This window comes from Patagioenas fasciata, chromosome 4 (genome assembly GCF_037038585.1).
Source record: "Patagioenas fasciata isolate bPatFas1 chromosome 4, bPatFas1.hap1, whole genome shotgun sequence".
NCBI classification, from domain to species: Eukaryota; Metazoa; Chordata; class Aves; order Columbiformes; family Columbidae; genus Patagioenas; species Patagioenas fasciata.
Window position 1 is genome coordinate 42,314,143 of NC_092523.1, and position 27,127 is coordinate 42,341,269.

At 36.0% G+C, this 27,127-nt stretch overlaps 1 protein-coding gene across 7 annotated transcripts in view; it reads right to left on the reverse strand.

Moving 5' to 3' along the window:
• Positions 1-805: 805 nt before the first annotated feature.
• TLL1 (tolloid like 1) overlaps positions 806-27,127 on the reverse strand; it is a 136,602-nt gene continuing 110,280 nt past the window's right edge. For all 7 annotated transcript variants that reach the window (XM_065837344.2, XM_071807723.1, XM_071807725.1 and 4 more), the window contains 7 exons: positions 25,904-26,064; positions 22,817-22,997; positions 15,474-15,599; positions 14,012-14,139; positions 9,729-9,942; positions 4,457-4,707; positions 806-2,793 (listed from right to left, as the gene is read on the reverse strand). In XM_065837344.2, coding sequence (XP_065693416.1) covers positions 2,659-2,793; positions 4,457-4,707; positions 9,729-9,942; positions 14,012-14,139; positions 15,474-15,599; positions 22,817-22,997; positions 25,904-26,064 — 1,196 coding nt within the window. In that variant the 3' untranslated portion in view covers positions 806-2,658. The remainder of the gene's footprint in view (positions 2,794-4,456; positions 4,708-9,728; positions 9,943-14,011; positions 14,140-15,473; positions 15,600-22,816; positions 22,998-25,903; positions 26,065-27,127) is intronic.

The following is a 27,127-nucleotide window of genomic DNA, read 5'->3' on the forward strand; positions in this document are numbered from 1 at the left end:
TGTTTTTAATAGCATCTGACAGCACCATGAGGCATTGACTAGGATCATGGGCAATGCAAAGATATGATCCATATGTCCCATTTATCATAATTAATCATTTTCATTATTAAATTAATCATTTAATCATTAGGAACACCTTCCTCATTTTCACCACTCTTAAGCATATGGGATCTACAAGGGAATAAGCAATTAGAGAAACAAAATTAAACTTTGTATTCAAAGTTACAACAACTCTCTTCCAACTTCTACATATTCCACCTGAAATAATCCCAGACACATTTTGCTCAAAAGCAATATTTTGATATGACCACAAAGAATCACCTTCCTCAGTGTCTTGGAAATACACTGTATGGTATTCTTGCCCTCAGCTTGTCCAGTCTAACCTTCTTCCTTGGCTATTCCAGTTGTACTATTTAACATGGGACAGTAGGATTTATACAGGGACCTGCAGGAATCAACAACAGCAACTAACCCTTCCAAAAATAATAATCTTGGCTTAGCCCTGTTGCTGTCATAGTAACCCTGAGAGGAATAAAAAAAACAAATTTAGAGAAAAGGAAGACTTCTGCCTGAAGATTTCTGCCTGAATTTTGTAGTAAAAGACCTTGGGGAAAATATTTGCAGTTAACTTTTTGTGCAAACACCCTGAAACAAAAAAAACAAGCCAAACAAAAGAATAGTGGAGCAGTGTTACAAAAACACAGAAGTTACTCAGTTTTTTAACTTCACACACATAAACTGTCTGGAAAGGAAAATGGTAATATATGAGCGGCAATAGTGCTGTTAAAACAACCAAAGACACCTATACAGACATTTGGTTTTTATTTTTATAAAAAAAAAGATCAGATTTATTAGTGCCAATGTATGTTCATAATAAGGTAACAGAAACTAAGCTAATCTGAGTAGCAACTTACATCAAAGGATATCAAAATAATATTTCTTTTAAGTGAAACATAATACTTTGTTTAATCTTGATTCTTGCCAACCAGAAGTCCTCATTATCTGTCTATGAAGCCTTTAAAGAAAAGTTGCTACAGTCAAACAGGGTCCTGATAGAACTTGGCACATAAAGAAACAATTTAATTTTCCATCCATACAATACCTCTCACTCCCCTGGAGCACTCATTCACACAATACTTACATAATGCATATACATTATGACTAAAGCCATGTTTGGCCTAAAGCACATAGAATATCTCAGTTCTAAACGTAACATATCTCTACATCAAAAGCAGGTCACTGTATTTACAGCAGATGATCTCATTCTGCAGATGGGGCTTTTGCTTGAAGATCCTTTTGTTAGCGTATGCTAAGATGTCCGAGTGTTCAAATTAGAGGAGTATCTACAGGAAGATCTGTCTGACTGTGTGCGAGGATTCTAAGGCAATAATAGTAGTTGTTCCACAGGACTAGCACTGCTGTTGCAACCCACTCTCCCTTGGAGCAGTAAAGCCTTCTTTCTCCAGATGCAGCCAGGCGTAGTGAGACATTCATGATTTGCAAGCTATTGGCTCAAAAGTCTAAAACTTCTTAGTTTGTTTTTGTTTTTAATGTTCATGGAATAGCACCATAGGAATTCACTTCTGATAACAAACAAATCCTGGGTCTGTTTTGTTTTGGTTTTTTTTTCTCACCATCACAGATATTCTAACTTCCAGATAAAAAAACACTTTGTGAAACCTCCTTCCTGGATACTACTGCAGCTTCATTTCTGAGTAGCTAAGCCAGACAATTAGCTCATTCACGAAAGGGTCCAAAGCTTAGTAGTTGTTCCAAAGGTACTGCTGAAAACAAAGTCAGTTGGAGGAGTTTCAGGTGATCCTTGACTATTTCTGTTTCTCATGAATACAGATTTTGATTCAGGACACCTTTTCACCTCAGTCTCTTTCTATGTTCAGTGCAAAATAAGAGCACATCATCAGAGATAGCTTACTTAACCAGTAAACCAAACATTTTCAGATGCTTACGCTGTTCAACTTCAGTCAACTAGTAACTGGTCAACTAGTGATGACCAATGTAACAGTTCAGACTTCTCAGTCATTAGTAAAACAAAATACTCTAAAGATCAGTTATGTTTCAGAAGTAGGATTTTCCAGTTTGAAAACACTGATAACCTGACAGACTAATTTGTAAAAAATACAGAACAATGCAGGAAGACCTTCCTATTTAATATCTTCTTCCAAGTCCTTGTACACACTGTATACAGAATACAACGTCAACGCAACTAGATATAAGGACAATATTTTGAGTGTGTGACCTGAAAGAGCTTTTTTTTTACCTCCTGAACACCATACAATTGTCAGAGGAAGAAGGGTCTGTAGGGTCACTTCCCCTGAATCCAACTGATTGAATCTGCACGCATCTATAACAAATGTCAAACCATTAGGAAAAGCTACTGTATCCTCCCTGCACGCAAAGTCCTTTCACAAGCGTTGCACAGGTAGTTAAGTGTGGAGCCTGCACATCATCATCTTGACTATTCCACTGGGATAGGTGATTTCTTTTTTTATTTTATTTCAGTCTCTGCTCTTGTAAGTCTTCATTTCAACTGAATTCATACAAAACATTTGTGCTAATAACTTCAGTTTAAAAAAAAGAGACACGTCTTCCTTCCTTTCCACTGTGCGTTCTTTTTCACTCTCCATAGAGGTTCTTGCGTTATTTTTTGGTGTGCACACTATCTGGATATTTTATACTTCTGTATCGTATATGAAATCCTTTCTTGTTGATTGTATCATCGGTGTGAAAGTGAAGTAAGAGCGCTTCCCCTGCTGAATAAATTTCTTCTGGTGGCTAAAAGAAATGAATAAACAAATAAATTATCTGTCCACTCTGTGTATTTATTCCCTTCATTCACTTTTTTTTTGGTATGGATTTTTCTCTCTTCCTGTTATGCCCTGTCATGTCATTCCCCTGGGTCTCACATGGTGCCATCTGACATCATCAGACAGAATAATTGTATCTATCTCATTCAGCTCTCAATTATAAACTAGGAATTTTTGAGGCAGAGTGAGGACATGACAATCTAAACTCATTAAAGCTGGAGGTCAGCTTAAATCATGACGTTTGAATTTTTATCTGCTGGCAGAAGTTTCTAAATTATCTGTTATAACTTTTTGCTTTTTATTAATGTGCATGCTTTCAGTCTTGAGGTCTGGGCCTGAAAGGCATGTTTTCACACAATATAAATCAATGTGGCATCATACTTTCTGAATTTGATTTAACTTCGACAATTAGTAAGGAGCACCTCTGTAATCTTTTCTTATGAGACAAAGAAAACAAAGCTCTTAGTTCTTTTGTTCATCCCAGATGCCTTCTATAGTTCTGCTGGAGTCATATAAGTGACTGAAGCCGTTCATCTATATTTTGTCAGAACCAAAACAAAACAATAAAACACAGCAACACCTCCTCCCCCAGAAAAAAAAAAAAAAAAAAAAAAAAAAAATCCAGCCAAGGTTGGGCCATTCTCCAGAAAACTTGCAAAGAAAAGTATTTTTGTGTAAATTAGCAGATGCTGGGTTCATTTGTAGCATTTCTCTATAGTTCAGTGACAGCACTTTTCTTGCAACTTTAAGTGTTCAAAAATGGCCTAAAAGTATTTAAGCCATCTTACAGGCAGGTCACATGAACAACTGAGATGTTTGATCCAGCACTGTGGCTGAATCAAAAAAGTGTCACCTGGTTAATTAAAAGATCCTAACATCTCATGCAGAGTCTTTCAAACATCCTTTCTAGGCAAATGTATGCATAAAAGTAAGTGTGCTTCCATTTGCACACATAGAAAGAATTGATGAGGACTTGTGGAATCATTGCACCAGCTTTCATAAGGCAGGTCACCAATAGCACAATGCAAGTCTAATAGGAGAAATAGAATACATCCTTTTCAGAATGTCACCTGGATAATTTTCTCCATGCCTCACAGTTTAAATGTGTCAGAGTTGTATACAGGATGACAGAGTTTTCTTAAGGCTCATATTGATCACACAATTTAAGAGCACTTTTTTTTCCTAAAATCAGATTTAACTAACAGATGAGCATATTATAAATGCTTCTCAAGAGCCCCTCTCCCTGTAAAATGTGACTTCTTCATTCAAATTGAAAGAATTTTAATGTGACAATTTTCAACACCAATGCATTTTTCTCTCTGTAAGGTAAAAATGTGCTAACTATTTTTTTTGGATGACGATAAAACACTCCACTGTCAGCCACCTAAAGCTTAACATAAGATTACAATAGTTTGGTCAAAAACTAGATAAGAATATTTATTTTTTAAAATATTTCCAGGGAACACTTGTGCTACAAGCCTGAAAATTTCTATTAAAAAAAAAAAAATAATCTGAGGTAGATAATCAACTCTCTTCATTACAAGGTGTAGTAACTGAACTTCACCCCTTCTTGACCTTTTCCTTCCTCTGCCCTGTCTTTCTTATTCTGTTTGTTGTACCTGGTTACTTACCCCAGATCCACAAAATCGACCAAGTCTCAGAGCTGTCTTATCATGGCCATCAAAGAGCTCCACGTAATCGTAACCACAGTCTGCCTCTTCCTCGACCTCGAAAGTCTGAAATATTATCTCAACTCGATAGCCGCGCTCTGCCATCAGGAGCCAGTCACAATCCGCCTGGACTGGATAGTTGTTATCACCAAACTGAGCATGTGAATACAGATCATTGGGCTTGGTTTCAGCTTTCAGCCGACCACCACACTCTAAATGGAAGGAGGCAAAAAAAAAGGATGAAGATTATTCAGTCAGTGTCAATTAGCATTTTATTTTCAGAGATACCTGGCCTTATTCAGGATGAGTGCATTCTTATGCCACGAGTGGGTCACTCAAACAAGGTATAGAGTGAAGTACTACCCAGTATGAATACAAATTCATCATTCTGAGTTTTTCTTACATAAACTATGTTTTATAACTACAGGGACTTGATCACATTTTCTAATTTTCAAGTGAAAGACAAGAAGACAGGGAACACCAAAGCTACAAGGAATGTCCCTTGTGCAGGCACTTGAGAGGTGCCTATGGTCATCAAGGCAAGTACGGTAACTGGGGCATCCACGTTTCGGTGGTGACAACATTTCCAGGTGGGTTAACAACATTCTTTGCAATTGGCATGGGAGGATCAACTCTAGTACACATGTAGCCAACAATCAAGTGCAAAAGCCTTGTGTTTCACAGGAGTGACAGCTTTAACCACCATGCGGTGCTTGGACACCCTGCCCTATACTCAACACCATTGCCAAGCTCACTGGCTTGTTGCTGCATAGTTCATGGATGTGATCAGGTCTTCCTCTGCAAATGACTGTGGCCAGGAGAAAGCTGCTACTTCCAGAGGAAGTCACGTAGCTGAAAACCTGCTCTTGAGGCAAGTCCTGAGCAGGAGATCCCTGCCTTATTTCAAACCCATTATTTCAGCATAAATTTCAATTTGTGCACAGTAGCAAAATGTATGTGGTGCTTTAGAGCTTTTTTATAACTGCTCAAAATTTTATAATTTAATATGAATTAACTTCATTGTATAGTTGAATAAGCTGTTCTTTAGCCACTTTGCTGGAGAACACAAATTGCTGGAAATGTACTGAAAAAAAAATTATACATATATATATATATATATATACACATATACATACACAGTAGCTACTACTTTACCCTTCCTAAATATTTTCAGCAGCTATAATGAAAACTAGTATTCCATCCTAAACAGTCACTGAATATAGCTTCTACAGTAACTTAAATATAGAGATGTTATGCATTTGCCAATTAAAAGTGCTATTACAATGTAACCAACAACAGATGGAAAACTGTACTTAAAAGAAAAAAATGCATTGTCTGTTATGTGTCAAGGAGATGGGTGGAGTCTTTTTTACTTTACAGGAACAAAGATTTCAATGAAAACAGCATAGTTAATTTTGTTTTCTCATTAGAAACAAACCATCCCTTATAGCACCCATAAAAGCATCAAGTGCAAATGAGCTTGAACCAAAACCTGGGACTCAACAAGTGTAGATCCAATTTTTATAAATGATCAGATAAATCCATCTGCATTTTCATCAAGTGTAGATACTATAAATTGATCATTTTATAATAACCTGAAACAAGTTGCAAGACTTAAACATTTCTAAGATTCAGTGAAGGGATATTTGAATTTTGCTACATTGTCTTGGACTCCACTCACACTGAACATGAAGAACTGCAAGGTTATATTGTGAGGAGCCACATTTCAGCTGGGAATTGAAGACAGTAATGACCAAATCCTTGGTTTTTAAAAACACGTGTTTTTTGGTTTTTTTTCTTAATAAGGAAATGAAGGAATCAAAACAGGAAATGTAAATTATGTAAGTAGAGTAATCCATTATGCATGATCTGTTGTTCAATCTGAAGTTTCAAAACTTTTTTGCTTTTAAACAACAGATAGATCACAGAATCACAGAATGTGAGGGACTGGAAGGGACCTCAAAAGATCATCTAGTCCAACTCCCCTGCCGGAGCAGGAATATGCACATGATAAAGAAAATTTGTCAAGTTAGACAGGTCAAACAATTATTTCTCATTGGTATTCTAATATACTGATTTATTATCCTTTGTGGTTTTGTTTTGTGTTGCTGTCCTATTTTTTTTTTTTTTTGTGTACTGTTGCCAACATGGCCCTGCTTCAGACACAGAACAACTGTCAAGGAGAAAATGTTTAGTGAACTGTCTGCATTTTTTTTTCTCTGTTTGCTACAGTGGACAGGAACTTAAAGGAGAGTTATAGCCATACTAACAACACAGAAAATGGCAATCCCCTTTCCCCTGCCCTTCTCCCATAGATTACAGTCTTATATTTTAGTATTAAGTCTCATTTTTACAAATTACAAGTAAATTTTCAATTTCTTAAGGACTAAGTTGTAGTTTCAAAAGTCTACATGCAGCCTGCATGATACAGCGCTGCATTAGGATGTGTGGGATAGGCTGTGATGGGTCTGCACAGACCAGAGCAGCGCCACACAGCACCGCTTGTGCAGGCTTGATACCAGAACTATTGTTTAACAAGCTGGACAGATGGGAAAAGTTTAAATGCACAGTACGGGAACTAGTAAAACAAGATTATAAATTTGATTCAGCTTTGCCATACTGAATTATTACAGTCATTTTGGAAGTAACACAGAGTCTTAAACTGAGTGACATCTGATATGTCCAAATTCGTCAGAGACATCCTCCCAGGGCTGACAGATCAGAACTGGACCTATACCATTCAACAGACCTGCAATCTCCTGCAGCAGTGGCTGGAGGCCAGGTACTGTAAATGAGGTCCTCCAGAAGGGAACTAGGTGCCTGTATTAGGGCAACCAAATCACTCCCTGAACAATGATGTTTAAGGTTCTATCAGAAGCATTTTTATAAATTCCTTCCGGATGGGTTATGCCTTTTTCGAGAGGGGAAAATATAACAGGATCTCTTTCTAAAACTGTGTTCCACTTTAAAACCAGTATTTTTTAAGTTTTGCTCCACCCGGAGCAATAGATTGTGTCCAATCTATTTTTTGAAAGTTTACTGCCTCTGATGCCACAGTTTTATCCTGTTTTCTGAAATATTCAATGGAAATTTGGAATTCAGAAAGTATTTCAAGCCAAAAAAGTGTCACAGAAGGGAAACCAATATAATCATCAGGATCTAATAGAATAAGTGGCCATTAAATCATGAATATGCCAGGAATACAGTAGAACAGATGCCTTTGTGCATAGCACACAGTTACTCTTTCACTGCTGCTATATTACACAAGTCCTTCCTTCTCCTGAATGAATTCTGTCAACAGGTCATAAGCAAAAGGAGCAGCTTCCTCAGCTCTCTCTGCCTGTCTGCACAGCTACGCAGGACTGAGCACAACATTACCTACTTCTGTTGCACACCGTCAATTATTATTTGCTTGAAAAAGTGAAATAGGGAAATAAAATCCACTGTCTATACACTTGTTAGATATCTATTCATTTACACATGTTCCAAGCGCAAAGCTAAAATTCCCACGGAGCACCCGTGTTTGGCTCAAGACTGCTGCAAAAGGCTGCAAGATCTGAGCTGTCTCTCATCCCAGCACTACCTCAAAGCACATGCTGGTCATGTGCTGGTCAACTTAGTGGAAAGTTTGTGCAACAGCAGTTGGCAGAAATAAATGTCCTCTGTTATGAAGGCAAACTTTATAATTTCTACAACATTCTCAAAAACTGGGCAGATTTTATTCTTCAGATTTTCTCAGAAAAGCACTGTTATGCATGCAAAGAAAGTTTTTACAGTTAAGGCACATAAAACCCAGCAGATAAATCCAATAAGTCATAATATAATTAGTAATCTTTAAAAGCTAGGGAATATACATTTGAATTTCCTTCACATAGTGACTGCTCCAATTCTGCAAACTGAAAATGAGAAGAATAAATGAGATGGTAGTTTTACAACACTTGTTTCTAACAAGAGTTCTGAACTTTAACTATTTACCCCGAAGAAATTTAAAAATGAGTAATTATTACTGCTGTTATCTGATTTTCCATCTAAGGGAAGGGCTTACTGCAGTAGGGAAGGCAAACAATAGCATGTTTGTAAAAATAGGATCTTCCACAAGAAAAACAAATTTAATAACAGGTAGCTAAACTTTCACTTTCCAGGCCCAGATCATAAAGAGTGAATAGTTCAAATACTGCTGCCTACTGTTGTTTTCTGAAAGGGAAATTAAATTAACAAAGTTTTAGAATCATTCTTAACAAAGCAGAAGGGGAAAAAAAGAGAAAATGCTAACACTGATATATGAGGATTTGTTTATTCATCAACTTAGTGAATACTCTGGTTAATGTCACATGATGTTAACAGTGAATAATCACCTTTACTATCTTCTATTAATAACTGTTATTTGTCAGTAAAACTTATCTACTAGAACAGATATTTATAAATATTTTTGCATTAATATTCATTGCCAAATACAGAACGAACTCTGAAGAGTACAGACATTATGGCTTAAGAAGAAAACAAATGAAAAAACCCACTCAAAACCCCCTCGTTTTACAGCAGGCACTGGAAGTTTAAAGATTCGGCACTAGGGGCCACTGTAAGCCAAGTAACATCGGGGAAATAATGCACATGCTACAAAAACGGTTCAAGAAATCTAACAATGCAATTGCAAAACACCATTTGTAATTTCAGTGCTTTCTGCCAAAGAACAAAATTAAATGGTAAATATGAAGGAGATTATATTCTTAAGGTCCTAAGAAAGTCTTCAGCATTGTTTTTTTCTTTTTCTTCTTTGGCTTGTTTTTACTTTTTAGCTCTACAGGAAAGTAATAGCTGTTCACACAAAAGCCAGTCTTTTGTTTAGGTTAGAACAGGAAAGTAATGGAAGTGCATCACATGCCCCAGTGAAGCATTGCCATTACAAATACAATGACAAGCTACTGAATGCTTTGCAAACTAGTGGAATGAATTCTACTATCTCTTTGTCTATGCCAATATCTTCTTTTTACCAGATTTTCTTTCAAAGTCTTTCAATTGCTTACCTATGAGGGAGAGAGAGGAGGAGAAAGAAATGTCTAAAATATTAGAAAATACTTTCTGCAATCTCAGACTTTTCCTGCTGTTCTCAAGGTTTCATTAGATTCAGTTGTAACATTGTCTAATCTGTTAGCTCATCCCATTCTTACAAACGAATCTTCCACTAAAGAACAAGGGAGAAATTATTAGTAAAGCACATCCTGATTTTTCTGACCTGTAGAGTGCATTGCTTGGAAGCCTTTTCTTTGAACTGACGCATCAGAAATAAAGCGGAGAAACATTTTGTTTCCAGTAGCAATAAGAGGATCTGGTATCTTATTGCCACATAAGCGTCCCAGAATCGGTGATTTTTCACTTTCACCATCAAACACTTCCAAGTGGTCATAAGCACATTCTTGATGTTGTTCTATCTCAAATTCATTGAAGGTCTGAGGGGAAAAAAAGAAGGCAAAATGACTCAATGTAGTACTGTGCTTACTGTACTTCTATGGTACATATGTACTGTTAGTGTGTTCCAGAATACATATTAGATGTAGTTGAACTGACAGATTTAACATTACTGCCCCTACAAACCCGTAGCTTTGAATAACATACTGGTTTTGAGAAAGTGGAATAACAATTAGGACAGTGGACTTTAAGATTCCTCTTCATATAGAAAGGGACTAGAATATTTATAGCCAACAAATACCCATAAGAGAATAGTAAATCTAGAATACAGTCACTTTTCTTTTGCATTTGTACTGTTTGTAGGATTCTTCCAAATTTCACAGAACATCAAAACAGCAAAAATCCAGAAACTACTGGTTCCTCAGACAGTTGAGGACTGATTGAAACATCTGCAAAACATAATGCACCCCCCTCTTGTTTTTCCAAACTTACACGGCAACTAAAGCCTTTGAGAATAACCTTTCTACATGAATGGCTACTCATGAAGGCTATATTTTCTACTTAATATCTAGAGATCTATTTTTTATTATTACAATACTAACAATATTTCAGGCTGTACCCTTCATGCTACAATCACTTTTTTGCTAGTGAATTCATTGTGAAAAATAACAATATTATGCTGACTGTTTATTACAAAACTTCACTCTTTTGCTGTCCTCAGCTCTCCCAAGAAAATTCAAATTGCTGGTATAGTTTGAATACAAACTGGGGCTCACAAAGTTTACTTCATTTCAAACATGTGATGTTTCTTCTGTACTTCAAAACATTTATCATAGTTTCTGAGATTCTAGGGATTCTCAGTCTCTCCATTGCTTATGGTGGCTTGCAAGGACAAATTCAGGCCTACTAAAAATTGCAAGTCCTTTGGATCAAAGCCTGGCCAACTTACTATTAAAAACCTTTGGAATTAAAATTTCTCAAACTCCGCGTCCAACCAAAGGCATTTCTGAAAAGTGTATGCCATACCCTACAGAAACTGTTTAAATATACAGCTAATACCTGCTTTACAAGTACGGAATAGTGTCTTCCAAGACTGGACAGGTATCAACAAATTTATTTCAAGGAAACATCTAAGAGACTTCAGATAAGACTTTTTGACCGGGATAAATTTCATCAAGAAACCTAAAGCTTAATATCTGGCAATTTCTTCTCACGTCAACACTGAGAAGGCAACATACCTATGTGTCAATTATGTATTCCATCTGGTACACAAAAGCAAATCTGACCTGCTGAATCCCTTGTGGAACCCAGTCAGTGTGAAATGTAATGGTAATTTATATAAACAGCTGACCTAAAGGAAATATAAATAGCTGACACAAAGTCTTTTGCCTAAAGAACCGGAATATTTAGAATAACACTTCTGTTTTGCAAAAAGTGAAGAGTTGCATGGTGCTGTGGATGTAGGTTCATTTCACTGGAAAGTTAGGGGGTTTTAAATTAAGGGATTGGAACTGCGGAGGCAGCGAAAACAGCTGTACAGCAGCCCCTCCTGCTGCTCTTAATTGTAGTCAGACATCCTACTTTTATGATGCCAAGTACGTGTTGTCATTTATATCCAAAAAAAATCTGAAGGATTAAAAAAAAAAACAAAACAGAAAGCTGAGAGACTAACTGTTAGTTAGAGAGTTAGTTAAATATAGAATTCAATCAAGCCAACTTGAAATCAGTGGGAGCACTAGATGTGATCCAAAAGCAGCCTGCAGAACTTCTTTTTCTTTTAGAGGAAAATGATATCCATTTTGTTCACTCTCATCAGTTCAAAAAATTCACTCTCTAGGAAGTACTTCATACCATGAAGTGAAAGACACACCTATTATTTTTAATATTTGAATTATCACTTGGATTCCGAAGCCTGCAGGAGGACAGTACATGTTATATTTGGTCCCACAAAGAAGAACAGAAAAAAGTCCTAAATATGTTGCGATTCTAGCAGTTGATTCTGGCAATTACAAAGAGAATCAAAGAAATTTGTTTTTTTAAAGGAAAAGCAGATCTCAAGTCTTTCATAAGCTCAAAATGCCTGATATTTCAAAGGACACAGAGATGATCTCAATTTTTTTAAAAGCTTTCCGTTCCCAGGAGTGGACTAAGAACGGGCTTGAAAGAGGAGAACTCACACAAACTTAGAGTTGGACATAACTGAATAGTTGCTGCCAACAGTGTTCACAGATGATTTCACAAAGTTGGTAATATAATTAAATCACACTCCACCTTCCTGGGACAAATACTTTTGAATGTCTACCCCACCATGACTATGGCCCCCGTTTTGATTATCTCATTAGTAGGAATGGTATTCAGAAACGTTACATATAGCTTCTGAACATCCAGTCCTTTCTATCTATAGCACTCAACTGAGTAGATACGCTGGTGGTACTTATGGGTAGCTGCCTGAATGGGACACTTGAGTCTGTCTCTTCTAAACATCCGGCTGACTAGCTTATGAAAATTGCTCTCCCTGTTACATACGTTTTCAAAGCAATCTTTATCTATACATTTCATTTTTTCATAGCCTTCCCAATTACAACAAATGCTTAGTTTTAGCCTTTTCAGGAATAGACTTTTCTATGATCATCAGAGTGAGAGCAATCACAACAAAAGTTTAGTTTCGGTACACACATCCTTCTCAAAAAATTAAGCACAGTCTCACAAATCATGTGGTTTGTTACCATGAAGAAATCAGTTCTCTCCTTCTTCAATTTGACTAAGTAAAATGTGAGGAGCAAACTTAAATATGGTGTGAAAGTCCAAGAAAAAATATTTATCCGTAGGGGAGGCATGATATTAATATTATTAATATTATTGATATGGCATCTTGCTGTCCTAGACAGACTTCAAAGATACTATACACACAGAATTTAGTAGATTGACCCTACTGGCTTGCATAGAAAAGTAGATTTCAGGTTCTAAAACCTTTTATTTTAAAACAGACCATGTGATATTTCACTGAAGAAATCTGAATGCTGGAATTTTTGGTTTATTCAGCCAGGATGAACAACACTTGCTCAGAAGTGGCAGTAGGAAGGCCACCTGAATCAAAAACCTGGTTTGCACCCTTTGAACAGACAGAGCACACACACCACTCAATTTCCACCACCCCCATACCCTTCAGAACAGCTCGACCATTTTACTTCTGGTGAACAGGGATCAATACATGATCCCACATCAGCACCAGTAACAGGGCTATGTTTTTGATTAAGGTCAACAGTTATGAGATGGCAACATTCCTTTCATCCCTGCATCAATATTGGCTTTCCTTCTACCTCTCTGAAGCAGAAACATCTCTCTTTTTATTTGCCCCAAAGCATTTGTGAAATCTATTTATCAGATTTAAAAATATGTAAGGCCACCTTTTGTTGTGGTTGTTCTCTGAGTACTCTGGTTGAAGGAACACTGGGGCTGAGCTCAAAGCAGAAAAACCCCTGGGCAAGTCCGTGCCTTTGGTTTCATATGGAGGCTACGTAACCTCAGTAGATCAGCAAAGCTCCCCAAGTTCTGCTAGCCTGCCTTCAGCCACCAGCACTGTCCTCAGCCAGCTGAATCCAAAGGTCACATAAGTCTGCTTAGGCTGCTCTTCTACTTATGTTAAAATCTGGAGCCACTTTTCAATAAGAAGTCCAGATTCTTCGGTATTGTATCTTCTTTTCCTCCTTGAAAAGTACAGAACAGAAATGCCAAAGATGTGTGGAGAGGACTGTTTTTAACTTCTAATTTTGTCTGTGTAAATGGCCTCTGCCATATTTGTAAAAAAACTGTGCAAATTTTATGAATTGCAACAACGATATAGTAAAGTCTGACAGGAGGAAAGTATTCATCCTGCCCTTTGCTGTCCAGAGTATTTACAATCACCACAAATTCAAATTCACAGCTCTATGTTACTGAGTAGCCACAGCTGGTCAGGAAATGGCAGGAGTCAACAGGTTTTTAAAACAGTTTACCTCTGGGCTGCAAACTGATAGTAAAGTTTAGTAACAGGTTCTTATCATTAAATTGTCATTTGAGAAGCAGGTTTGGTGGAAGAAAAGAGAAAAAAGTCAGTAGGCAGAAACTCACCAATTTGACCCTCTGCCCAGGGGTGGCACTGATTTCCCATGTGCACTCCTTTCTGCTAGGATACTTGTCAGGCCAGTTGGGACTCGTGATGATGCCATTAGGACTGTGGATCTTCTGTTCACACTCAGCTGTGCCAACAGTGATAGCATCAGTTAGTCTGGGCATTCACAGGTAGCCAGAAAACTACTCTTTGTTTGTCAGGGGACCTCCTGAATGGAAAGGATCTTTAGGAAGACAGCTAAGTGTGCTCTTCAGTGTGCACAATCATGTTCTTCCCCTTTGGCATATACTTTATGGCAATTAATCCAGTATGCTTGTTTATTGCTTGTTGCATAACATAAACTGTTGTTTACTCCGGGTGGCTTGTGGTTTTTTTTGAAAGCAAATATTATAATGGAATATACAGAAATATTAAAATTTAATCAAATATTTTGCTATTCCCCCTATTCTACATACAAGTAAGTATGAAAACCCATATGAGAAATCGTGTCAGTCCAACTTCAAATGATATTTCTTGAACAATTTATTTATCTCTCTTCTCACTAATTTTCTTATTGCAGCTACAGACCAACCATTTTGATGTCTAGACCACAGCTTCTAGGGACATCTATACGACTAGAGAACAGCTAAGACTAAACTGTGACTATGTACCAAGAACAGCTTAGTCATTCACATTGTAATTGAATCGGTGGAAGTGCATCTCTGTGAATAAATGCAGAGAACTAAAACTTAAAGAAGGAAAGAAATAAACTAGTTTCATTTTTCTATCTTTTTTAACAATCTCAAATTGCTTTATAAGTATCAGAGAATTATTCAACAAGAATCTTTCAGAGCAGGCAAGTATCATTCCAATACCAAAGAAAATGCAAATGATTCACAAAGGGCACACCTTTACTCGTAAATTAAACCCATGCTAGAATACAGCCTTGAGCAATCACAGTAGCTCACATGACACTTCATGCTTGAGGTTAATTTGCAGATAATATAAATTCTGCTTAAGTCCTCAAAAACTACTGTTTACTTGGAGGTAGCCACACCTTGAGCAGCAAATAGGAAGATGCATAGAGACTTGATTGGAATTCAGATTATCTGAATATGTCCCCTAAAATAAAATCAGAAAGGGCAGATGCAGTTTCAAGCTGACTGCAAGGAAACTAACTGATGCAGATAGGAGCAACTTTACCAGGCTTCTCTCCAGAAACTCTATCCCTGTCTTTAATATAGCATTTGATAAATACTCTATCACAGGCTTAAATGTTCTGCACTTCACAGAACTATTAAAAGTAGCACTCTGTAACAATGATCCCAAGTTTTCCAAACTGTATTCCTGTGGATCTCAAACTCAGCCACACATAAGTTCTGGGGATAGAAGTGACAGGAAAGGGGGGCAGGAGAGTGTTTAAGCCCAAATGTTTAAGCCTGCATTACCTATAATCAACCGTTCAAATCCCTAACTACTTACCCTCCTTGCAATCATGTTTGTTTTCATGTAGCACAAATCCATTTCGGCACTGGCAAACGTAGCTTCCTACCGTGTTGATGCACTCGTGCTGGCAGCCACCGTTGTCCTTCGAACACTCATCCTTGTCTAAGAAATACACAACAAGTTTGGGTGAGCATCAGAGCTAGCAGTGGTCCTTGTTATCAAAACGAAAAAGGTTTAGCACATTGTTTGAGTCCAGAGGGCACAGTCACTCTTCTCAGTGTGGCAGTTTTGTGGTACCTTAGTTCTAGCTACTCATTGCACAGCCTACAACCTTGCACCATGGCACCAATTGTCTGTCTCATCTTTCTAGGAAATGAGGGATAGTTCCTAAGGGAGAGGAACACTAGTAAAACAAACAAGCTAAATCAAAGGAGACAAGACCGTTACCAGCATTTATTCTTTCAAGTCTTCTAGCTGGTAAAAATTTCATAAATGTCCCATTCAAAGCTTAATTTCAGTAAAAAAACAGGAGTATAATTTATGGACAACACATAAAGTATTTGACTTCATGCAACTTCCACAACTTTATGGTGGTATGTTGAAAGGAACATGTAGGCCAAAAAGGGTTTCAAGTTCCGCACACTAAACATGTAAAAAAAGAAGGATTTAACATAAACCTCTTTAATAAGTTGATTTTTTTTTCCCCAGCAGAGTGACAGTGTGCTTTACTTTTAACAAATCTGGACATTACAGAACACCACAAAAGAAAAACATTTCATTGAAAAACATACAAAAGAAATTGGCATTAGTTATTCCAAGGAGGTCTACAATGTAACATGCAGTTCTGTTTATTAACATATAATCCTTCGAAAGAGCTTTTAGTGTGTTAGAAGCAAAGCAGAGAGTAAGGGAGGAAATATGACCTGCATTAAACAGCTACAAATTCATCACATGGACAAAAGCCAAACTAGATTAACTGGCTGTCATTCTACCAAGAGACCTCAGCTGCCATCCTCCTATGTCATTCAGTTGCTGTCATTTTAGGTGAAGCTGGTCCATTTAAAATAGTTAGACTGCTCTTGACATGTACATACATTTGCACACATACGTATGTATGTATACACATGTATATACCTGTATTTATGTATAGATGCACATATATAAATCCTGAGATATAAAAATAAGTATATATAAACACACATGCATCTTTAAAAAAAATCTCTTACAAAATGTGTCATTTCAACATGCAAAAGAGAGGAGGAGAAAGTGTGAAGGAATTGCGATCATCCCAGAGGTCCAGTTGTTGCAGGGCTGGAATGCAGAGCATTCACCTCCTTCAGCCTCATGTACCTCGCAAAGCAGCAATGAGCATTATCTCCAAAAAAGGTAACACATGATGTTTCAGACTTTAGTAGGCACAGCAAAGATTTCTATAGATTATAAGCCACTACGGATAATTTAAGTCTCTCTTCATTGTTTTAATCATGCATTTACTGCCTTTACTCTCACTCATATTCAGTAACACAATGAAGGAAGTTTGCGTTACGATTGCACACACAAAATGTATGCAACACTTGATCCGTTGACTTGCAGGTCTTTCCATAAAAATCAGTTTATACTTAAAATACACGGTGTTAATGTGCATTTACGGATAAATTCTGCAAGTCAAACTCAGTATCCACTGCATTGTGTCCTGTAAATCTCAAATCTGTGTGCACTGAAAGTTTTTGGAAGCTTTTTGCAGAAGTGAACAGATTTGAAGGTTAAGAGACAGCAGAAAACGTAGGTAGCTCCCAGAATCTTACATCCAGAGACTTATACTAGTTGTCATTTTGATGGTGAAAGAAGCATAAAAGCTCCACAATACAGCTTATGCACCTTGCAATGCAAGTCCAAAATTGATGTAGTAAATCCACTTAATTTCAAAGAAAAGTTATAATCTTCCATCTTTGCAAAAGCAAGCACTACCATAAATTAATTCCATATTGCAAATTAAGAATAGTAACAAGCAAATGAGAAATTAGATATAATGAGAACAAAACTCTTCAATATTTCCCTTCCTAAGCATTAGTTTCTAATTTTCTACTAAAATAACAAAATAAATGGAAGGCAAGCTCAAAATGCATTCAAGTTAGGCTTTTAAGTACAGAGTAGGTACACAAATTCTAAATAAAAGCCCTGTTCATCTTCACCTTCCACAAAACTGTGTGAAAATACTGAGAAATATTTCAACATTAAATAAAGTTGTCTTCTGTAAAATAATCTCTTAAGAGACAAGTGCATAAGCAAGCAGTCCCACATTGGGCCTCCTCAGAGAGAAAATAATAGACAGAAGGTAGAAAGGAAAAGCTTTGGAACACATTTGAACTACAATAATTACTTTTACATGGTTAATCAAGGATGCAACTGTTGAACGAGCCTTCCTCACACTTCACAATTTGGAACAGACTTTCTGTCAAATTGATTGCCCAGTTTCAAAATCCATGAAAAAAACAATTAGTCTGTATTAGTTATAGGAACAAATGTTTTGCCATGTAAAAACAAAGCCATTTGTTATGCTGACAGATGGAAATGAGTCTCTGAGTTTTGAATGGATACTTTCTTTTCTCGCTTCAGTACTCAGAACAGGGAAAGATCCATTCTTAACAAAATGTTAGGCTGAATCATTCAGAGGACAAATGGTCGTACCTCTGAGACCCTCAGAGGCCACCAGTCTGTGAATAATACGTACTCGGCCTGAAGGGACCTGTATCAAGTCCTTGCAAGATTCAAAAACAAAAATTTTCTCTTTGCAGGCAGCTTTCTTGTCTGTGGAAAAAAATGTACCAGGATGGCACCAGAGATGAGTTTGTGCTCCAAAAAATTTGCTCAAGGCTAGAAACATTCTACCTTTCTCTTTTTAACTGTTCAATGAATCATCATCCAAGCAAAAATGTCCCAACAAATCCCATTTCTATATGACAACAAGCATCATGTATGTTTTGAATGAACATGCAGAGAATCATGAAGTAACTCAAACTTATGATAAACGGAAGCAGTTTAGTGACATATTATCACTGGGTACTAAACATACCATTACACAAAGACTGATTTAAAGAAATCAATAGGCTACCTTATTGGAAACATCACAGAAATATATATATAAAATCATTATATTTTTTCTTCCCCAATATAAAATCATGGAGTTATTTTACACTTCTTTAGTCTTATGGGCCCAGTAGACTGAATAGGTCACTGTCTTGTAACAAGAGCAGAAGAGAGAGAGGAGAACAGAAGAAAGAGCGAGAGAGGGAGAAAGAATAAAAACCTAATTACTGGAAGCTTTTCATTTAGAAGCCTAATATCCAATTCCAAAAAGTTTTATTGAAAGTTTTAAAAAAGTAATATAACATGATGCTCTAGATTCTTCTCTTTATCCAAGAAACTTGATTATAAATATACAAGAGTGTCTCTGGAGATAGGCTAGATCACTGCAACAGCTCCCAACCAAGCTTTCTTCAGAATTATCCCATCAAATGTAAAATTTCCAGAATGCTGAAAAAAAAAGTTTTTCTCACTTTCCAGTAGCACCTGTCTGGCTGTTAGCACCATTTTACAGCCAAAAATTGTAATTACATGTTGTCTTATATAAACATAAATACCTTCCTAATGCAAGTCATCTGTTGCCCTGTGCCACTGTTTGCTTTCACAGTTTATCACAGTGGGTTCCAGCCACCCAAAAGTGCTTTCTGTCATCTGAGCTGGAGCTGGGCCATGCTTTCTCAACTGTAGCTGTGGCTGCAGAATACACCACCGAAAGAGTTGTGAAAAAAAAAAAAAAAAAGTTATTCAGCTGTGCTTGAGGAAGATGCTACAGCTCCTCATCTTCTAACTAAACTGATTTATCTACCTGTCTCTCTCTTCCTGATTACTGCATATGCCCTTTACTGGTGAACAGACTGCAAGATGCAGTGTTTTACTCAATTACTGTTTTTTTTTTTTTTTTCATTATGTATGTCTTTATAACTAAATGTTTACACATATTTCTGTTGTGATTAAATTAATAAAACTATTAAATGCCTGCCAGTAAGTATCTTAAGACATTAGCACTAAGTATTTCTCCACAGATATCATTGTAAAAGTATTGTATTCTGAAGACAAGTATATAAATAGGCAAAAACCTCACTTCATCAGCTGAACAGTGATCAGATATCAAGTCCCAAAAGTCAAAATCCTTCAAGTCCAAAGTCCACTCTTCATTGACAGAGCAATAGCGTATTATGTCCATATTAAGGAATTCAGGGATAAGAAAGTTATAGTGTTTTCTGACAGCCATGAGTGTTTTGTCTGATTAATTATTCAGAGATGACAACCTCTTTCTAGATGCTAAGTTCAGAAGTTTGATTTGTCTCAAGCATTACAAAGTTTCTGTTTTAATCAGGAAATATTTTCAAAAGGGGAAAGCCAGATAACACAGAAGAATAGAATCTGCTAGAATGATAACAACTGGAAAAGGAATGAGAAAGAATAAAAATAAAATGCAAAGTATCTGAACTCATATGAAATGAGAGAAGAGATTATGGCGGAAATGCATTATAAAGCATTCAGTAAGTTTATATACTTAAAGACCCAAACTATGTTTATATGAAACTATGTTTCTTTGAAGGGGATTATATATATACACTATATCCAGGACACATCACACCTTTCTATTCATTTAAAAAAACCCACATTAGTTCAGACTTGTCCCTGCCTAATAAATTTATTCTACTGATCAATGGTGTCATTTAAAACATACTTTTTAAATTACCATGAAATATTTGTTTTCACCTAGGGAGGAAAGGGAAGAACATTTCATTCAGAAGTGAAAAAGAAAGGGGAAATAATGGTTGTGAAGGATTACAACCTGATGCTTTGAACTCTGTGAATTATAGTCTAGTCTTTCCCTAACACGCAGCATTGCCCTGATATCTTCCTAGAACCCACTCACAATATTAATAGATCATTTAAACAATAAATATATATGTGAAAATGAACCATCACTTTAAAGAAAACCGAAATGTAACTGACTACAAATGTATAAATGTTCAGCATGTTGACAAAACAACTTCTGCACGACAGAGATTACACAAAATACAAAGCTATCATTGCCAGTCTTGTCTGACACCGCTGTATAGATCCTGAAAATATGTAACAAAATTAATTTGCAGGCCATTTTTAGAACTAGAACATGACAATGCTTATTATTTTAATAAGTCAAAATATGTGATGAATCCTGCTGGCACTACTAGGCCTACATGAAATGACTAGTTGTGTGATTCTAGGAGTAGACTCTGTTTTGTGCATATACTTATTTACTACAAATACTACGTAGACCTTGAAAGCGTCTTCCTAATGTAAAATACAAATTTAAAAGTAAAAAAAAATTATGTACAGAGGGATCTGAAAGACTTTGACCAGAGAAACGATTATTAGAAAAAAAATAAGATGCTTTAAAGAAGGTAAAATGTTTGCTAATTTATTTGTATGAGATGAAAAGCCTTTTTTCTTCTTCCATGATTGCTTAAAAAAAAAAAAAATCAAAATAATACTACTGATCAGAAGTCTAAACTGATGCTCATATTGCCTAAATTTTCTAGACATATATAGTACAGTTCTACTAATTAGACACTGTGTGTTTTTTCCTGAGTCATAAGGTTAGATTCTAAAGAGGCATTTAGCTATCATCAGTAAACTGATTCGTTGATTGGGCAAACAATCAACCAACCCAATACTACTCACTGGTTTTTAGGCACGGAAAAAATGATTTCACGTAAAAAGAATAACTGCATTGCATCATACAACATTCCAGTGTCATTATTTTAAATCAGATGCTTTTTCCAGATTGTTTTTTATATAATCTGGGACGCCCCATTTTAAAGTAACTGACTGCCACATTCTCTCATCATAAATGTGTAACTTCTAAAACTGTTATTTACGAGAAACCAAACCTCTAAAGTCAGCTTAAGACATCCCAATACTGAAGAATAGGTGATGAATGCTATCATCTATTCAGTCCAGTCACAACCCTGAAACTTTTTAGGGGAAAGAAACACTGCAAGAGGATGTGAAACAAGCAGTGCTGTGAAGAACATATTTTGAAACTTTGAAGTATCTTTAATTCAAAGTTATGTACAAAGTTACGTACTCAAAGTATTGTACTTCAATGCAATGCAAATAATCATATGCAAGAAAAAAAGACCCACACATTATTGATGTCATATAATATACTTGAATCTTGACAGGTATTCTTCTCATTTTCCGGACCATATCACTTATACAATTTACTGATTCTTATTACTTGGTCATAGTTATCTGTTATTAAAACCAACCAATGAAATACTATTTCATTTTGCTTTTGATAAAATATTTTAGCAAACAAATGTTAATAACAGTGCCTGGTAATAAATTTTGCTACATGTTAAACATAGTCAGGATTCAGGTTTTTAGCTACGCTAAAAAAAAAAAAAAAACTGTGGCAGAATTCAAATGCCAAATGCTGCTGGTTGACTTTCAGTTTGGGGAGGTGGGTGGACAGGACTGTTTCGTTGTGTAGTTTTACACAAGACAACATAGCTATGCAGATATGTGTGTATATATACACAGAAGAAAAACACTAAGCGAAATTTCCCTACTAACACCAGGTGGTATCGTGCCACAGACAGATTATGATATTCTACTCCCAATGGGTAACTGCAGAGACCACTGTTATGCAAATATTTCCTCACAACCTCAGCTTCACTCATGTCTAACTGTACTCAGTGATACATGTCCTCAGATGTTATAAACCTCCATCACTCTGATCTGCCTCAGTGAAATTACATTCGTAACTAAAAAGACACACATTTTTGCAAGAGCAAGGCCTAAAATTCTGTTCTTCTGCAAAACATTAAGAAGTGCAAAGTTTGGCAAGAAAGTACACATAATGTTAAACAAATGTTGTAGTACAAAGTGGGAATTTCATAGCTAATGCGTTATATTAAGAGATCTGTACACAGTATGTAATTCACATCACATTACAACTGGGATTTGAAAAAAAAATACTGGGATAAACTAGACCCAATTCAAATTTAGTAACACTTAGTAAATTTGGGTTTTTTTCCTCCACATCTCACAAAATTTATTTGTCTCTGCTCTTATTTAAATATATATATGCATTCCACATATTTTCTACAGACATTACCACTCAGAACAGTATTTTAAGACAGGAGAGCACTTTATGCTTACATAAATAAAACAAATTCAAAGCTTCCAGGAAAACTATAAAGTCACTGACTTTCATACAGAAATATAGTATCCACTCTACCTAATCAGTGTATACTCAGAGGTATTCAGAGGTACAAAGGTGTGATTTTCTATACCTGAGAAGAAGTGTGCTTTGAAGCCTTTTTTTGACACAGTGTTGTCAGATCTGAACTCAATTCGCATGTTGTTGTACTGAGAGGTGATAACTTCAGGCACTTCTGTACCACAGAATTTACCATGTAGTTTAGAATCAGAAGAAAGGCCACTACGAATCTCCACATAATCGTATTTACAAACCTGAGGAAAGAATTTTTTTTTTTTTTTTGTTAACTGAAAGAAAAGCATAAAGTTGCTTACAAATACAAGAACTCAGATTGGTACATGCTGCTTAATAATAGCTTTATAATATCTTTTTTCCACTTTTCCCTGGCTCTGAAAACATTTGTAAATGCTTACAAACATTCACTGATTTTGTGTAAGAATATTTTAAGGTCACTAAGGCATAGCTATACTATGCATTACATTCAAAACTGTATTTTGATAGATACTACTCTGTGTTTAGTATCTAAATTTCAACATGTCTAGTAATGGTTCCACTTAATCTAAAAAGTAAAAATTAGAAAAAATTAGTAAAATTAGAAATATCTAGAAATTAGAAATATTAGTAAAAATTAGAAATATCTAATATCTAGAAATATTCACCCAAAGAATTATACCTATCTTTGCACTATAAATCACATACCCAGAACCTACAAACCCTCTACTGCTTGCACCTCATAGATTTTTAATATTAATTTTCCTTAAATATTAATTATCTAATATTTATTTAATATTAATATTTAAATATTAATTTTCACATCTTTTTTAACAGTGGCATACCTATAATTTGGAGGGCTGATGCATGTCATTTTCATTAAAAGCTTAAAATTAACATAAAATAATGTAATAAAAAAGCGTTATTCAAGACCTACTACTCATGATAATACTTTCAATGTATAATCCTTTGGGCAACCTAAAGCTTTCTACCTAAAAACTTCTAAGCTTCTTAGGCTCAACTATCAATCATTTAATCAAAAATGTCCCAGTTGTCTGCAATTAAGAGAAAAGAGTGGCCAGGGGGATTCAAACAGAGCTTAGATCATCCATTAAATCCAAGACGTATTTGATAAATCACAATTTCTAGTCAAAAAAAGAGATGTCAGGGGAGTTGGAGAAGAACTACACAAAAGGATGTTTTGGCCTTTTTCGCTTATTCTCCCTATGAAACATTAAATGATTGTCAATGTTTCCGGGTCTTTTTCATACAATACTTTCTAGGTGTAGATTAAATTTTCATTGTCACTAGAACAATTTCCATATGTTGCAGAGTTGGATAAGCAACTAATTCAGTGGAAACCACTTTTATACACTGTATATAACAAAAATATTTCTAAAACTTGAGTTACTGCTGCATGTTGATTTATCTTAATTGTAAGATAAATTCATATTAATGCATATGATTTTCAAATATAGCTCACAATGTTAGTAAATCCCTGCAATTTCAGCAATATATCAGCGGTTAGTTTTGATAATCCACAGCTTTAGATTGGAAATGAGATGTAATTTCAGATATAGGTCGAATACCTTTCACACTACACTGTATTAAGAAAAAAATTACAAGTTAAATGCAAAATTAAAATTGTAAAATGTAAACGTAAAATATTAAAATTGTAGTATTGGAAAAGACTTATTAAACTTGTTCCTAAATGGAGTTCCTCTAAAAATAAATTAGATCATTTGCCAAGTGAATACATTTTATGTCTGCACTCTGACAATATATTAGAATGTTCCAGATATTATATGTGTTTCTTCTGATTTTCAGAGGTACCATTCTTACTACTACTATTTCATGATATAAAGCTGGAGCTGATTTAGTAGCACAAGAGAGGATCAAACCAAAGTTTTAAATGTTGAAAAGCATTAGGTATGTATCTTGCATGATCTTAGAAAACTCATTTTACTTCATTACACCTCAGGTGTCTTCCTTGCAAATCTGGCTTAAGTACCAAGAAACTGCAGGAAAAATATTTTATAATTTGTTTAAATGGCAATTCAATTTAAATTCTTTGGGATTTTTAAGACTTTTACTACACCTTTTGCAGTTCTCGTAGGGATGATAACAGGACATGAATCTAACATATTATAAATCATTAAAAGTAAGCTGGAATTTCATGGACTTTAGTAATGACCTTAAGTTATTTAAAAAAAAAAAAAAAAATCTCACATTGCTGCCTCTGCAAAAAAATTTGAAATATTTTGGAGATGCCATGGCTGGGTTTTTTCTTAGTTATAAATGGAACTCCGGCTTTTGCCACTTCAAATCTCATGTCCAAAACATGGCACATCTTCACATCAAATATAATCCTACAAATTTGTTTAATCAGAAATAATGTAATGAGATTTGAGTTCTTAACATCATATGAAGAATATACAGATAAGCTCAAAGGCTACAGCACATTACAGCTGGAGTGCTGCAAGAAGACTTAATGGTATGACAGACTGGTGTCTAGGAAGCAGAACAGAGGCTAAAAATTTGATTTTGAAACCAATATTTTGCCAATTTGCACCCAAAAATCACTGCAACCCCCAGCACTTTGCTTAATTCTCTGCCCTGCCCTTTTCCCCACCTGAGGATGAGATCCTCCATACCTCCGCGGCTGCCCAGTTCAAACACTGCTACACAGTCCTGTTGTGCCTTATTTCCAATACTGCTCTTTTTAAGATATTCCCACCGAGGTACTTGTAGTTATTTAAATGCTCCGTCACTAACCACAGCTTATGTATATTCTTTGTAGTCATAGTCTGAAAAGATGATTTGGTTTCTCCAGAATTTCTTCTCTTGAATTCTTTCCAATATGCCTCAGCCATTTGCTCTGTTTTACTTTGTTGATAAAAAAAGTCAACTGAGACTCAGCAGAGAACATTTCTTTTAAATTTCTTGTAATACATATACATTTAGATGATATGTAAAGGAGAGCTATTCTCTCCATGCTTGTTTTGAAAGAATCCAGAAACAGTCTCAAAACGAAAACAGGAATATCTGTGGTTATTGTCATCGTATGAAGAGTCAGCAAAGGTTTTATAAGATAATATCTATTTTTCAACACTCATGAAACTGTTTATTGTGTAACAGATTGTGCAGCTATTTGTTCACAGTTACTTACCTCATTCCCTTCTAATTCAAAAAACTCAAACTTCATTGAAATTCGGTATTGTGTTGGGGCAACCACCTGCCACACACAGTTTTTGTTTGGAGGATACTCTTTGGGCCACCCTGGTGTGGTTATAGTCCCATTTAGCTTTGTCAGGAGTCCTCCACAAGCGGCTGTAAAATTAAAAGGGAGAGCATAATTTCTTGACTGCAACCGTGTTTTACCATAAACAGAAGCATGCTGAGAAGATTCAGTCCTCTCATTAAGTATACTGCTGTAATGCCCAGACAGACTAATCAGAATTTTGTTTTATCGTGCCTGGTGCAAACAAAGAGAAAGAGACAGACCCTATCTTGAACAGCTTGCAGGTTTGTGGACAGAGATAAGTTTCAAGACTACACAATGCGTTATCATATCCATTCCTTTCCCTTCCCTCCAGAGACTCTGGTTATTCTCTCACAGCCTTTCCCATGCAAGTCCTCTGACCTCACTGCCCTCCCCAGGACCTTGACCACCCCTCTTCTGACAGACTACTTAAGATGCACTTGGCATTTCCCCAGCTTCTCTTCTTGATTATTGATCTAGAATCAGCCCTACCTGTCTCAGCTCAAATAGCTGTATACGTCTCCTGTAACCTACTAGAGAGGGTCACTTCTTAGGGATAACAGTCATATACTCTTCAGTCACAATTACTTTTGCTGAAGTATGGATGTTGAAGCAATAGAGAAAATACCTATTTGGCATATATTTCATATATTTGGAAATAACATACAACAGAACAGTACTGTATTATGCTTGTGAATGCAGTTCAGATAGCTAAGGATAAACATATAAACCTTTTCCATCTGCGGGAAAAAAAAAAAAAGAAAAAGAAAAAAGGGAGAGAAGAAAAAAAAAGGAAAGTAATAGGATTTGCAGGGTTTCTTTATCACTCTCTGCTCCATTCATACCATTACAGCACTGTGACAGCACTGGAAATCATCCACAAATCTAAAGAACTGGCTGCGGGGGAGCTCCACCTTCTTCCAACTGCTCTGCACCAATGCTAACTGCTTTAAAAACTGGCTATTCCTGCTAGCTGAAGGTCTCACACACTGCATTTACTTCAGCCAACACAACTGGGAGAACTCTCTCCAGTTTCTGTGTCAGGGCTCATTTGAGCGATTCAGACACATACCAGTCTTCCTCCTGGCAGCTGGCTTTCCAAGCAGAAGACACATATAGGTAATCTGAGTG